At 41.7% G+C, this 15,675-nt stretch overlaps 1 protein-coding gene across 1 annotated transcript in view; it reads right to left on the bottom strand.

Moving 5' to 3' along the window:
- Positions 1–15,675, bottom strand: part of Cdh17 (cadherin 17) — a 62,516-nt gene that overhangs the window by 28,641 nt on the left and 18,200 nt on the right. The window contains exons 4-9 of the mRNA XM_021161068.1: positions 9,755–9,889; positions 8,696–8,834; positions 6,583–6,741; positions 6,288–6,487; positions 5,025–5,156; positions 4,506–4,656 (exon numbers count right to left, since the gene is read on the bottom strand). Of these exons, the coding sequence (XP_021016727.1) occupies positions 4,506–4,656; positions 5,025–5,156; positions 6,288–6,487; positions 6,583–6,741; positions 8,696–8,834; positions 9,755–9,889 (916 nt within the window). The remainder of the gene's footprint in view (positions 1–4,505; positions 4,657–5,024; positions 5,157–6,287; positions 6,488–6,582; positions 6,742–8,695; positions 8,835–9,754; positions 9,890–15,675) is intronic.

Raw genomic sequence — 15,675 nt, 5'->3', positions numbered from 1 at the left:
ATATATATATATATATATATATATATATATATATATATATATATATAAAAGAAATCAAGGTGTTGACAAGACGGCTTTCCTCTAAGCTTCTCTCCCTGGCTATTTCTTCCTCCTCACTGTGTAACCTCCTCTTTGTACCTTAGCACCCAAATTTATCCTAGGAACTCTGGTCAGATTAGATTAAGGCCCACCAGTTGGGTGTTTGTGGGTATACACGTACATACATGTGAATGTGGGAGTCAGAGGGCAACCTCAGCGGCATTCCGTAGAAGCTACCCACCTTTTTTGTTGTTGTTTTCTTATTGTTTTTCCTTTTGTTTGGTTTTGTTGTTCTTGTTGTTTGGTTTTTGCTTTGTTTTGTTTTATTTAGTTTTTTAAAACAAGGTCTCTAGCACTCTCTCTCTACAAAATCTTGCTAAGTATATTTAAGTTGTCTGGCCAGTGAACCCTAGTAATCTACCTGTCTCTGCCTCCCCAGCACTGGGATTACAAATGTACTGCCATGCCTGGCTTTGTGTATGCATCAGGGGATCTAACCCAGGTCCTTATAGAGGCAAGGTAAGAAATGTACTGACTGAGCTATCTTCCTAATCTTTCATCCTACCCAGTCCCACATCCTACCCAGTTCCACATCCTACCCAACCCTACATCCTGCCCAGCCCTACATCCTTCCCAGCCCTGCATCCTACCCAGTTCCACATCCTACCCTGTCCCACATCCTACCCTGTCCCACATCCTACCCAGTCCCACATCCTACCCAGTTCCACATCCTACCCAGTCCCTCATCCTACCCAGCCCACATCCTACCCAGCCCTACATCCTACCCAGTCCAACATCCTGCCCAGTTCCACATCCTACCCAGCCCTACATCCTACCCAGCACTCATCCTACCCAGTACCACATCCTACCCAGTCCCACATCCTACCCAGCCCTACATCCTACCCAGTTCCACATCCTACCCAGTCCCTCATCCTACCCAGCCCACATCCTACCCAGCCCTACATCCTACCCAGTCCAACATCCTACCCAGTTCCACATCCTACCCAGTCCCTCATTCTACCCAGTTCCACATCCTACCCAGTCCCTCATCCTACCAAGTTCCACATCCTACCCAGTCCCTCATCCTACCCAGCCCTACATCCTACCCAGTCCCACATCCTACCCAGCACTCATCCTACCCAGTCCCACATCCTACCCAGTCCCACATCCTACCCAGTCCCACATCCTACCCAGCACTCATCCTACCCAGTCCCACATCCTACCCAGTCCCACATCCTACCCAACACTCATCCTACCCAATTTCCTCTTTAAAACATCTACATCTGTATAGCCATATTCTGAAGTACCAAGACTTAGAACTTTATCCTATGAGCTGGGGAGGAAGAACAATTTACCCCACACAAGGAGCTAGGACATTGACTTACAGATTTGGTGGAGAGTGACAGTTTAGCATGGTGTAGCTCCTGCTCCTCACCCACCCAAAGGAATCTACATCCACCTCCAATCTTGGTGGGGGGCCCTATTTGAAAATAGGGTTATCAGAGATATAAGCAGCTACATTACTGGGGTGAGATCATCCACACACAAAGAGAGGATGTGGAAACACAGAGGGAGGTTAAGAAGAAGAGGAAGAAAGAGATCTGCAGACTGTTGTCAGCAGCTAGCTTAAGTCAGAGTCAGAAGAGGCAACAGGCTCTCCCACAAGATCCTGTCACCATAATTTCAGATTCCCCATCAGCAGAACTGAGAAGTTCACATTTCTGGTGCTTTATTACTATAGCCCCAAGACACTAACACACTGGACAAATGGCACAGCTAAACTAGAAGAAGCCAATCCTGGGCTACTTGTGAGAGCTTTGTGAACAACTGTAGAGACTGACTCCACTCAAAGACAACACATAAAGAATAGTCACACACGCACACGTACACACACACATGCACACACACACACACACACACACACACACACACACACCACATGCCATGGCCATATGTATACTGTGTCTGTGTGTTTTTTGGCCCAGGAGGTCCTGAGGTCAGTGGATGTGATTCTGTGTCCTACCAACTTTGAGCAAGTTCTGATAGAATCTGTGGTCATCCAGATCTATAAAATGGAAAGTTTGGGTTTCCTTTCATGCAGTCAGAATCCCACCTGAGATTTATTCAGATGCCACTATTTGAACTGAATTACACTCTTCATTTATATCAGTTTGCAGTCAAGGCCTTATACAGACTCTTACAGGGGTTGAATTTTAAAGGATGGAAAAGGGAAGAAATATCTCTATCTCTATCTCTATCTCTATCTCTATCTCTATCTCTATCTCTATCTCTATCTCTATCTCTATCTCTATCTCTATCACTATGTCTGTCTCTCCTGTCTCTCTCTGTCTCTCTGTCTCTCTCTCTTTCTCTCTGTCTCTCTCTGTCTCTCTGTCTCTCTCTATCTCTCTCTGTCTCTCTGTGTCTCTGTGTGTATGTGTGTCTCTCTCTCTCTCTCTCTCTTTCTCTCTCTCTCTCCATATATATATCTCCACCCATGGGGCATGTGGCTCAGAGCCATTTGGAATTTGTACTCATGTAACAGCAGCTGCTTCTTTCTAAATGCATCATAATTGAGGAAGCTTTTCTTTTCCTCTTTTTCCTAAAGAGGACAGTATAAACTAAAGAGGAACGAACCAGTGCTTTGTGTGTTAACATTTCTACTTGTGTATGTTTTTTATACCTAGCTAAGCAGCAAGCCCTCAAGAAGGAGATGCATTGCCTATACCTCCCACAAGCTGCATATGGAAACATATCAAGTTGAATAGAATTTTTCTTCCTTTAAAGAATTCATGAAGTACTTTTCCAAAGTGAATTCTTGCATCTCGAAAAACAGAGAGCAAATTGAGATCCTGAGCATTTTACTCTACTAACAGTGACTTCACCAGGCTAAGAAAACGGCACTATCCTAAGTGAAATAAGCAGCCTCCAAAGGGCACTCCCCATCTTCTGGTACCCATGCTCCGTGACGTCTGACTTTCAATTGTGAGTGGAGCCTAGTGACTCAATCCTGATGAGATGAATGTGGCACAAGTGTCACTTCCAAAAACAGATTGCAGAAACACTGGGGCCGCCATGTTGCTTCTCTCTTCCTCTCCCTCCTTCTCCCCATCCCTCTGAATCAGAGGCCCAAATTGAACTGCAATCAGATTCCTGATTCACAGAAACTGGTGTAATGAGAGTTTGCCATTTTAAACTGCTAAATTTGAGGTCAATTTGTTATGTAGCAATACATAACAAATATAGCATATGGACAGCCCAATATGAAGAGGCTTGCAGTATCATCTAGAAAGGTCCTGAAAGATTTCTCCACCTTCATTCAGCACCACGGGCCAGCCCCAATTTCAGTGAAACATAATGTCACAAATGTTAATGGCTGTTATATAATTACTCTATTATACAACTGTCCCTGTGACTTCATCCCTTATATCTACTGAAATCTTTCAAGTTATGATTTAACCCTTCCTTGATGAAGCAGGAATTGAGATAAATAAAATGAAGAACACCAGTGCAGGACACACCTCTGCACTGTGTCAACCTCTGTGTGACACCCTAACACCAGGAGGCAAAGAATGATCACATGGGAGGAAAACCCACCAAGCCACCAGGAAAGCAGTTGCTGTGTCAAAGCTGGGTTGCAGCCAGAGCAGAAGGATCAAAGAAAATGTCCATCCCTAGATGGGTAGGCCCTACCCATGGGGACCACAAAGATGCTGATCTCACAAGCTTAAAAAGTACATAGCCCAAACACAAAAGACACATCAGCCTACTCAATGGGCTCACCTCTGAGATGGAAATAGACAAAAGCTTCAAATCCAGGAGAGAGACAACCCCCCCGCCCCCCCCCGTGCCCCCCCCCAAGTCATTAACATTCTTACAGTGTCGTCCCTATACAAATGTAAAGCTATCAGGAGATACATTCTTCTCAAACATAGAAAGATCAAAAGGACAAGCATGCTTGAGGCTTAACTTCACTTGCCAGGTTTTTCTGTTATCTTTGGCTTCCTCAAATGGGAACCACAGGGTTACATTGAACTTGGTATTATCTACTTATTGTGGGATATCTGGCTGTGGATGTAAAGGATCAAGTTCTTTAGCATGCTGGATGAGGTTTTATCTCTTGAAAGTATGTTGTTTAGAAGCATGATAAGATATCTGAAGGGAAAATCTTGCAACAAGGACCCTTCAGGACTTGTACACAAGATGCTGCTCTGCAGTGACTGTCATTGAAACAGTGGTGGTGGTGTCAGTTATAAAAGCATCAAACTTAAGAGGACCAGAGACAGTGTTCATTCCAAAGCTTTGTACCTATATGACTTTCATGATACCTTCAACCTCTGTGCTGTTCTAGACAAGGACAAATGGACTGCAGAATAGGTCTACCTGACCCTCCAGAGGCTAGAAAGGGATCACAGGAGCAGCTGAGGAAGACAGGTTCATGACATCAAACAGCTCTCATTTCTTACCCAATGGTTCATTCTCCTGGACTTCAAATACAGTCACTGGAGACAGACATGTTGGTGGGTTGTCATTAATGTCAATAACTTTCACATAAATTTCCAGTGGATATGCAAGTGGTTTTCCATTCTCATCCTTGGCAGTTGCAAAGAAAACATGCTGCAATGTGAAGGTCAAAGGTAAGAAGATGCCTTCACTGTCACTTTAACAGGTGGAGGAAAATAACTGTTTTGCTAACCATCTCTCACCTTAGTGTCAACATGTTTAGAACTGAGAAACGAGGGGGGGAAGTGAATTTCATCATCCCACAGATATACTCACTCCCCCCTCAATTCTCCGTTCTAAGTATGTTGGCTACACTTGTGGGAAAATTATCGAATCACTGTGTCTTTGAAAATGCACAAACATCCAGGATCTGGAACACAGGTTTGTTCTATTTTTTTTAATAATTTACAATTAATTTGTCCTCAATTGTAAGTAGACATAGGATTTGTCTTGTGGCCCACAGAACATCCCGTCTCACTCACTGAGTTCTTTTCCTCCCGGTCCAAGGGCTGAGTCACATAAATATTTCCTTCTTGGTCGATCGAGAATGGGAACGGCGACAGCTTCTCCTTGTTGACTAAGGAATACTGGGCCCCTGGGTCATTCCACTGCACCTGCACAGCCAAAGCGAGTGGTGGGATAGACACAAGAATTAACAGACTGAAAGGTGATCAACAGCTTCTATATTCTCACTTTGGAATTTCTCACAACTCTGTCTGCATATGAGCAGTTTCTTAAGGCAACTGAGTAACATATTTAAAATTCTCAACCTAAACTCACCTTAAAAGCAGACAAGGGAATTCTTTCTTCCTTAAAGCAACCTTTACAAACTCACAAAGAGCCCACAGGTTGTTTTCTTCTAGAACTCTGACTGGGTATAACATCAATTTATCAAGAAAAAGGCACTTCATATGATGTATGATGAGCTTCTAGAATCCAAAATTAAGATGAATCCAGAGCAATAAAGGATTCCTTAAAGAGGTAGCTCTAAACCTTCCTAATGCTGAGACCCTTTAATTCAATTCCTCATGTTTTGGTGACCCCAACCATAAAATTATTCTTATTATTACTTAAATAGCTGTAATTTTGCTACTGCTATAGATTGCAATGTAAATATCTGATAAGCAGGATATCCGATGTGACCCCTATGAAAGGGTCATTCAACCCCCAAAGGGGTCACAGCCCACAGGTTGAGAACAACTGACTTAGACTCATTCATTCATTCATTCATTCATTTAGTTGAGACACATGATGAGGTGTACCCCTCAAATATTAAAGGCTGAAAGATCTCAGAAATAAAAATGACTACTGACCCCTAGAGTTAGCCTCCAAACAACAACAAAAAATATTCAAAAGTAAGGCCTGATAAATAGACAAGGCCTGGTTTCTCTGATATTATTACTAACAACATATATTTATGGTATACCACATGCCATTCAACCTACTATAAAGCAGCTATATTTCACACTGCTGGATGAAAACAATAAAACACCACAATAAAGTGTGTGGTGTGTGTGTGTGTGTGTGTGTGTGTGTGTGTGTGTGTGTGTGTGTGTGCGTGCGAGCGTGGGCACATGGGCCAAGTTTTATGCTTGTGATGATAATCTTTGGAGATTACTTAGTTTACTTTGCAATTATATGATGCAAAATCTATCTAGTAAAACAATTAGTGAAGACCACAAAAATAGGTCTCTACATATCAAAGTATGGGTCTGAACTAGCAATAAATGTCACTTGGACACTACCTGAGTGATTTTGATGGGGTGAGGATCAGTCAAGTTTTCTCTAATCTCCACAGGTTCTGGTGCTTTCCAGATGTTCTCTCTAACAGAAATATCTACAGATGCGGTATCACTGAAGGAATTCTCATTCTGGCCCCCCATGTCCTTCACCGAGACCACCAGGCTGTAGGAAGGATTCTTCACTGGATCCAATTCCTGGGATCCTATAGAAGTAGGGGAGGAGAAGGAGAAAAGACATGTGCCCACAGGTGACAGACCTTCCTCTGGCTGAGGCTTGTGAGGGCTTGCCTTGACTCACCTTCTGGGGTAAGCGATATTGCCCCTGTTTTGTTGTTGATTTGAAAGTACATATCATTGTTGATTTTGGGAAGTTGGATGACAATTTGATAAAAAAGCTGGCCATTGGGAGTAGCCGGATCATCCAGATCTGTGGCATTGACATACATGAAAGGCTTTCCTGGTGACAAAGCATACGCAGAAGAGAGTTGAAACTTAAAGCATCTGTATCCACGTCTGCCTCAGGAGATGCAGAGAGAGTGGAAGAAATTGCCTCAGTTCCTAACTGGGAAAATTAATCTTTATTTCGTTTCCTATAGGAGTCCCCAGACATATTTCAAAAAGTTATGGTGTTTGAAATCACATCTAGAAAAGGTCCATTTAAGAACAAGATAATTTAGTGGATTTTAAAGTAAAATAGTACAAAATATACCATTATTATATTGCTACCATCTGCAAGAAAAATGCATTTTTCAAGTTTTGGTTATGTATCAAAGAATGTCCATAATACCTGAAAATGCTATTAAAATATTCCTCATTTCCTAAACTACAGATCTATGTGAGACTAATTTTCATCACATACTACTTCAACAAAAATAGCATGTGGGAACACCATGGATCCAGACCTTTATCCCAATTGTTTTTATTCATCCAGACATTAAAGAAACTTGCAAAGATTCAAATGATGTCATTTTTCTCATTAAACTATTTTTGTCTTGAAAAATATACTTTCCATTAAACACTCTGTGCTCTTTAAATTATTTACTAAGTCAGTGTTTTACTTTCTTTTTTTTTTTTTTTTCGAGACAGCGTTTCTCTGTATAGCCCTGGCTGTCCTGGAACTCACTTTGTAGACCAGGCTGGCCTCGAACTCAGAAATCCGCCTGCCTCTGCCTCCCAAGTGCTGGGATTAAAGGCGTGCGCCACCACCGCCCGAGTGTTTTACTTTCTAAGATGTTAGCCAGTGCTACACTGGACTTACCTTGTGAGAGCACAATTTTGAATTTCCAGAAATTTTTCAGTCAGTTATTTTTCTAAAGTTTGTATAAATTTGATTACAAGAAAAGCATGCAAATAAAAACACCATATACTAAAGCCAACCGGACCCAAAGTCTATAAAGTCATGTATTAATATCACTGGTAATTTGAAATAGGCCATGGTAAATAGTTATACCATGAAAGCTTGCAGAGGGAACAAACCACACCTCTTCCCACTCACCACAGGAGAAGCAGCTACTAAACACTGACCAGGATGCCACTAGGGACAAGGGACAGGGACAGTGCAGCCACCCCTGAATGGTTACTTGTCTACTGGAGACTGAGAAAAGAAAAGGGTTGAATAACACAAATGATTCCTTGATATAAGTTGATGGAAAGATCAAGGATCTAGAAATAGAGAGTAGGTCAGCATAGAGAAGGCCCAGGCCACAGCTGGGGAACAGCAATAAGGAAAGGAGCCAACGGTAACTCTAAGAATCCCACAAGGATATGGGGGAGCAAGCTCGTCTTTCCAGACAGTCCTTGGGTGTTCTCAAGATGTGTGGTATTTACTGAAAGTTCACTAAAGAACCATAATTTTGACTTACACTGTACATTTCTCAAGATCTAGAGACTCTTTCAATGATTTGCTTCATTTTTAATTGGGGGGAGGAGTATGGGCACACAAATGTGGGTGTTCACAGAGGCAAAAAAACAACAACAAAAAACAAAAACAAAACAAAACAAAAACAAAACAATGAATTCCTTAAAGCCAAAGTCACAGGCAATTTATGAGACGCTCAGCAAGAGTGCTCGGAACTGAACTCAGATCCTCTGAAGAGAGAAAGGCTCTTGCTAAGCCTTCTCTCTAGATCTCCTAGAGACATTTTTTATTGACACAGTTTAGAGACAGGAGTGTCCCTGGCATCTCATAGATAGAGGTCTGAGATATTTCCAAACATCCCACAGTACCCAAGACTAAACAGGACCAAGGATGAGAGACTTTGGTCCAGAACAATTGGCACAATAAAACAGCATTCAGATCGCTATGAAATTTACATTAGATAGTCAGTCTTGTGGAGCTATAGTGACAACTGCCAGCCACACAATTCCAGTCTTTCACCACCCCACAGACATACTCAGACTGACTGTTCTACCTGGGCGAGAGTTCTGCCTCACGGAGCCTTCATATTTTGACTGGAGAAACGTGGGTCTGTTGTCATTGATGTCCTTGACTTCTATGATGATGGGGACTGGACCGTCCACTATAGCTCCACGAGAATCCAAGGCTGCAAGCTGTTGTTGAAGAAAAGAAAGCTACCTTGTGACTCTGGACTTAAGATACATGCCCAAAAGTCACTTATAGGAACTTAAAACTCAAAAGACCAATGACCTGGTGACTGCAGGAGATGAAGAACCCACAAAAGTCCAAATTATATACTGCTAAAATAAGGGTCCAATCAGTTAAGCTACCCTGATGATGGCAGTAGCTTTCTAGATGTTCAGGGTACTGGATGCAGAACATTACTCATGTGATGGTGTATTATGACTCCTCAGAGCTGGCACAGTGGTCAATCTACAGAGCCCATGGCGGAAAGTGACAGATAAGATGCTTTCAGCTTGCTCTTTTTCAGTTAGCGCTCTGCCCTTCTAGCTATTCAGAAACCTACTAGGAAGCTATGGGGAAACGGAAAGGAAGAGCACTTCCAGTAGGACCATGAGTTCCTTCTGCATTCTGGGGCCTCAGTGGCTCTGCACAGCATTGATACTGCCTTCATAGTGGGTGTGAGGCACACACACCAAGCACCAGGGCACACCAGGAGCACAGTGCTGGGCTTCAGCCCCAGTACCCAAATGAGTACAGCCAACTGAGGAGTTTGCTCATGTAAATTGGATTACTATGGTCAAAAAGCCCTCTGTAGTCGGTTTCAAAGAGGTGAGGAGAATGAGGGGAAAAGGAAAGGGGAAAGAGGAGAAGGGAGGGAAGGAAGGAGAGAGGGAGGGAGGTAACAAGGGAGGAAGTGAAGAAGGGAGGGATGGAGGTCATATGAGGACTGCAGTTTTGTCCCCTTCTTAGCAAGGGATAAAGGTCCCAGGGGATTCTGGAACTGAGCGTGCTACAGAAGCCTGTGTGTCATACCACTGTGTGTTGTCCCACTGCATGTCATCCCACTGAGTGTCATCCCACTGAGTGTCATCCCACTGTCTCAGCTCACCTGCAGATGATGAACCGCTCTTGTTTCTCTGTCCAGGGCTCTTGTGTGATACAGAAGTCCATCCTTTTCTATCTTAAATATACCATCTGTCTCTCCCGTTAGCTCGAAATTCACAGCTGGAGGGTTGGTCTTAAACTGAGAAAAAGAAAAACAAAAAATACCATCAATCAGGTTCTCAGGAAAGCACAATGCTGTAGATATGTAGAAAGATGCCTATTTCCATTTTTTATTTGTACATCACAGAATAAGAAACCTTGAGCCCTTTATGGTGGCAATGCTAAAATCTTTTCTGTCCACCCTTTATGTAGCATTCAGAACACATTTCTCTCAATAAACAAAGCGTCATACTATCCAATATGCCGAGAAAAGGCTGTGGTGCTTTAAACTGTAGCTAATGCTAAAAGATAGTTTTCAGAAGGAGTTATAGAGACAAAGTTTGGAGCTGAGATGAAAGGATGGACCATCTAGAGACTGCCACACCCGGGGATCCATTCCATAATCAGCCTCCAAACACAGACACCATTGCATATGCTAGCAAGGTTTTGCTGAAAGGACCCTNATATAGCTGTCNCTTGTGAGGCTATGCCAGTGCCTGGCAAACACAAAAGTGGATGCTCACAGTCAGCTATTGGATGGATCACAGGGCCCCCAGTGGAGGAGCTAGAGAAAGTACCCAAGGAGCTAAAGGGGTCTGTAACCCTATTGGTGGAACAACAATATGAACTAACGAGTACCCCCAGAGCGTATGTCTCTAGCTGCGTATGTATCAGAAGATGGCCTAGTCGGCCATCATTGGGAAGAGACACCCCTTGGTCTTGCAAACTTTATATGTCCCAGTACAGGGGAACACCAGGGTCAAGAAGTGGGAGTGGGTGGGTAGGGGACTGGGGGGGGGGTATGGGGGACTTTTGGGATAGCATTTGAAATGTAAAATAAGAAAATACCTAAGAAAAAAATTATATAAAAAAGATAGTTTTCAGTGACTATGTGAGAGCCATGATTTTACCAGCATCTAAGAAACATTAAGATTTCTAGCTTTATTGCCAAAACCAAAAGATGTCACTCAGTACTTTAATACTTGTGACAAAGATGAAGACACAAGTTAATGTTAAAGAAAACAGTCTACAAGCGCCTTCAACGTCACATATTCCTGAATGATAATCTTCATGGTGACTTTTTACAACATAGAAAAACTAATCAACAACTCTTCATGAGGTAGATGCAGCTCCTTTTAAGACAACAGTGAAAAATTAGGAATTCTGCATGAAATGAAGAATATATAAAAGTTGTTAAACTTCATTAATAATTTTAAGTACATTTCATTGATATTAGGCTGCAAAGAAATAGATATTTTGTTGATAGGATATAATTTATATGACCCATTGGAAATGGCTTGAGGTATAAAGTACTGTCTTTGATAGTAAACAATAGTATAAAAATTTGGAATTTTTAAGCATGAATTACATTCTTAGAGTGCAAGAGGAAACGTTTGTTATGTTAGCAAAGTTAAAAACTCAGATATCTATGAATTCATGAATTCTTAAAGCAGAGAACATGATCAATATTGATCCTTTAAGCTTCACTATAAAGGGCAAAAGACACAATACAATAAAGTAACAAAAGTACACACGAGTAAAGTCAGGCCATGGTTGCCTCCAAAGCAGAAGTCCGCATGTCAGCAATGTGTACAAATGAAGTGAGAACAGCATGGCTAGACAGGGCTTTACAAATCCTCTTGTCGATATTATGGCTATTAATAAACAGTGCCGCTGTTGGTGTTTTAAGACGAGTATGATGTCAATGGGAGAGATGGAGTGAGACCCTGCTATTCCTCCATTAAAGCATGAAAATGTTGGTAGATAGTGGCAAACACCAATTTATTAACTTTGCCAGAGCATCGGAACTGACCAAAACCCTCCTGGATGTCAATAAGCACCAACCTGTGCTGTTTTAATTTACCTTACCCCACTGACCTTCCAGCTCAGTGTGAAAGAGGATAGAAGGGACAGGACAGACTCACCAGCACAGTGTGGCAGTGGGCAGAGAAGACAGTAACTCCCAAAGCCACTGCCAGAGAACCGTCATTGTGTAACCTGCTGGTGTCTATTTAATCTGAGTCAGTTCTCATCACTATTAACGTCCCCGGACTGCTATTGAAAAGACCCATGCAAAACTGGTGGGCATAGTACTTCACACATAGATCTCAGCACCTGGGAGTTTGAGGCAGGAGGATTGCCGTAAGTTTGAGGTCAGCTTAGGATATAGCACCAGGCCAACCCAGGTCTATATAGCAAGTCCCTGTTGTGAATAAAATATCACCCAAAGGCTTAGGGAACAGGGTACATCACTGAAGAGAGACTAAATGTGTGTGCGTGTTCGTGCGTGCGTGCGTGTGTGCGCGAGAATGCTGTCTTTTGAACAAGACATGGATGTTGTACACATGAACTAAGGTAAAATTCCACCATGGGTAGGGGCAGTGCTCCGATGGCCCAGCCCTCACTTTGGAAGTAGGGAGGGAGAGTCGCTGTACTTAGGAGAGGTGTGGCCACTGGCACGCCATGCCCAATGGATGACCTTATACTATGCACACATATATGCAGCTCTACTTGGAGTCAGGGGTTAAAAATAAACATTTAAAAAGAAGACATGAAATTGTTTGGGAGATGCATTGGGAAGGGTCTGGGATGGGGAAACTGGAATGGGGACTGGGAGCTGGATATGATTAAGATACATGGCATACATGATACATGTAACATTTTCCAAGAATAAATAAAAATGTTTTAAAATAAGTAATCTTCAGACCTGTCAGTAATGGATACTGTTGAGGTTAAGGCAGGAATGATAGCTGAAGCAAATGAGAAACTGGTCACACATTTAAAGGGAAGGCTGGGGAATAAGCTGCCCACAGGGGGCTCTGCAAACCTCGTGTGTTAGCCCTTGGAGCATCATCCATTTAACAGAGCTGCCAGCATGTGCAGGAAGGGTCAGAGAAGGCTCTAACCCCTCCCCCCAGCTGATGTTGAGGCTCGACACACATATGAAGTGAAGGGAAAGCCAAAGCTGTAAACTCTCCACCACACTGCTAGTGGCATGCTCCAATGTGCTCCAACATGCTCCAAGTGCCTGTTGGTAAAGGCTGAGACTTTCTGATCCAATGCACCTAACATAATCTCGGTCCCATCATTAACTGAGCACCAAGGTGATCAGGTACTTCAGTGGCTGAACCTAACAATAAATACTGACTTTTCAGACTTAGCCCATAAAAGCCACTAGGCAAGAAGTAGAAGCAATATGCTCTGAGGAAGGAAGCAACAGGATGCATAGACTACCATATCACATCATTTAAAATGTCCACTCTTCAATAAATGTCTGTGTGACATACAGCTAAATAAGTAACTAATGTACGTTGTAGATACAAAAACTGTTCCTAAGAAAGCCCTGATGCTGAACTTGCTAAAGATCCTAAATGATCTACTTTAAATAGATCCAGGATTAAAGGAAGCCTTCTCTAGAAGACTAGGGAAAGCATAAAAATAAGTCATGCCAAATAGAGAATACAGACATAAAAATTTTGTTGTTTTTTTTTTTAAGTAGGATTTCTGGAGTTGAAAGAATATTAGTTAAAATAAACATTTGAGAGAACTTGAAAAAGTATTTGATCTGATGGAAAACCAGAGAACTTGACAAATGAACTACCTACCTTAAAATACAAAACAAACAAACAAACAATATCAACAAAAATGAAGGCCTGAAAAAGCACCATCAAGCAAGTGCATACCTGTGCTGTAAAATTCCCATGAGGGGAGGAAGAATGAAGAGAAAAGATTATTTGAAGACAGAAAGCCTAAAACTCCCCAAATGTGAAGAAGACACTCGCAGACCCATCCATGAAGCTCAGTGAACTGCAGAAGGCAGAAAGCACAGACACATGATCCCAAATGCAGCACAATCAAATATCTGAATGACAGAGCATCCTGAAAAATAGCAGGAAGGACCCTAGTGAATCAGGACACACAGAACTTTTCAATAAAATGAAGAGGTTGCTCAGCAAGGCCAAGGGCTATGAAATAACACATCCCAAGTGCTACAGTTGGTGAGATGAGGAAGACTTCTAATCCAATAAAACAATTACCCAAAGTGAGGGTGAAGTTAAGCTAGAACCAGACAAAACAGAGCTTAAGGCAAACTTGTTACAGATAAAAAGTTAGAGTTAGGCCGGTGGCTTCTCCCTATAATCTCTGCACTTGGGAAGCTAAGGGAAAAAAAATTGTTGCTATCCTGGGCTGTAGAATGAGTTAATAGCTTGAGCTACAGAATGAGATCCTAGTCAAAAGGAAAGACAAGATACAGCAGGGTTAATATGCCAGGAAACTATAGCTACTGTAAACATTTGCACACCTAAATGTTAGAGACAGTCTCTAAAGTGCATCAAAGACTGGGAGAGTGGACAGAAATATGATCGTGAAACTGTCATTACTGACAATTTCAAGACATCACTTCCAATAATTATAGAGCAAATAAAAAACCAATAAGGAAAGAAAGCTTGGAATAGCACCACAGACAAACTTGAAGCTACACCAACAGAATGCTCCATCCAACAAAAGCAAACTCTACAGAACATTCTCCAGGACAAATCCGATCCTGTGATAAAGTCATAAAAACCTTAAAGGATACAAGTCATACAAGAAATATGTTCACTTATACAATGGAATGAAACCTACAGTAAGCCAGAATTAGGGGCTTTACACGTATGTGAAGTAACAATATGCTTTCCTAACCAACAGCTTAAAGATGAATTCTCACTGGAAATGGACCTAACCTGGATATCCATTTCCTTGCCACTTCAAACAGAACAGTATAAACACGGCTTCACAAGTATCTCTTGTAGGACACACGATCCTTTGGAAATGTGTCGGATATAGCATCATTGGGTGACAGGGAAATTCTATTTGATAAAGAATAGTGTTTGTTACTCCCATACTCAAGGCTCAGGAAACACTGTGGAAAAAGGGGTGAAAGGTCATCAGAGCCAGAGGATCAGGGAGTTTACTGTGAGACTCTGTCTCCTAATAACATCAACATAATGAATAGGTTATATGTAAGAATATATATATATGCATATATATGTATATATGCATATATATATTTATACATGGGATAACAATTAGTGAAAAAAGCCATAAATCTGAAAGAGAGTGGGGAAAGTATGTGGGAGGGTTTGGAGGGAAGATAGGGAAGGGCTAAATGGTGTAGTTATAATCTCAAAAAAAAAGGTTAGAATTCATGCAAACGATTGAGTTTCATAAAAAGACAGTAGGAATCTGGCTCTGTGGGATTAAAAGTAAGACAAAATTGGCTTTGGAATCAATTAAAATTATTTTTAAAATACCTTTTAAATGGTTTCCTACTTGGAATTATTTAAATGTATACTGCCATTACTAAGAATAATACATAATGGGAGCATTCAAACTGAGCGTTCAAGAGGAGTTAAGTGATGTGCACTATGGACTCTGGGGTTCTACAGATCCTCTTTATACTTTAGAATAAACTTTATTTAACTATGAAAAAAATGTTTATAATTTCTAAGCTGGTATTCATGAGAGCCTGTCCTAAACATATTTAATCCTGGCAATAACCCATTGTTCTGCGAAAGTATAGTACAATCAGCCCACACACACTCCCCTACAGGCCAACCTATGGAAATGTTTTCTCCACTAAGAGTCTTCCTTCTCAGATGACCCTAGTTTGTGTTGAATTGACATAAGCAAAAGAAAACTAACAAAAAGCCCAGCCATCACGGTGGGGAAAGTAAACTTTAACTACAAAGAAATAAGACATCACAAACACTTTGAAAGCTATAATAAAAAGGAAGGAAGGAAGGAAGGAAGGAAGGAAGGAAGGAAGGAAGGAAGGAGGGAGGG

The sequence above is a fragment of the Mus caroli genome, chromosome 4 (assembly GCF_900094665.2).
Source record: "Mus caroli chromosome 4, CAROLI_EIJ_v1.1, whole genome shotgun sequence".
NCBI classification, from domain to species: Eukaryota; Metazoa; Chordata; class Mammalia; order Rodentia; family Muridae; genus Mus; species Mus caroli.
Note: the sequence above shows the minus strand (reverse complement) of the source record. Positions and strands in the feature narration are given on the sequence as shown.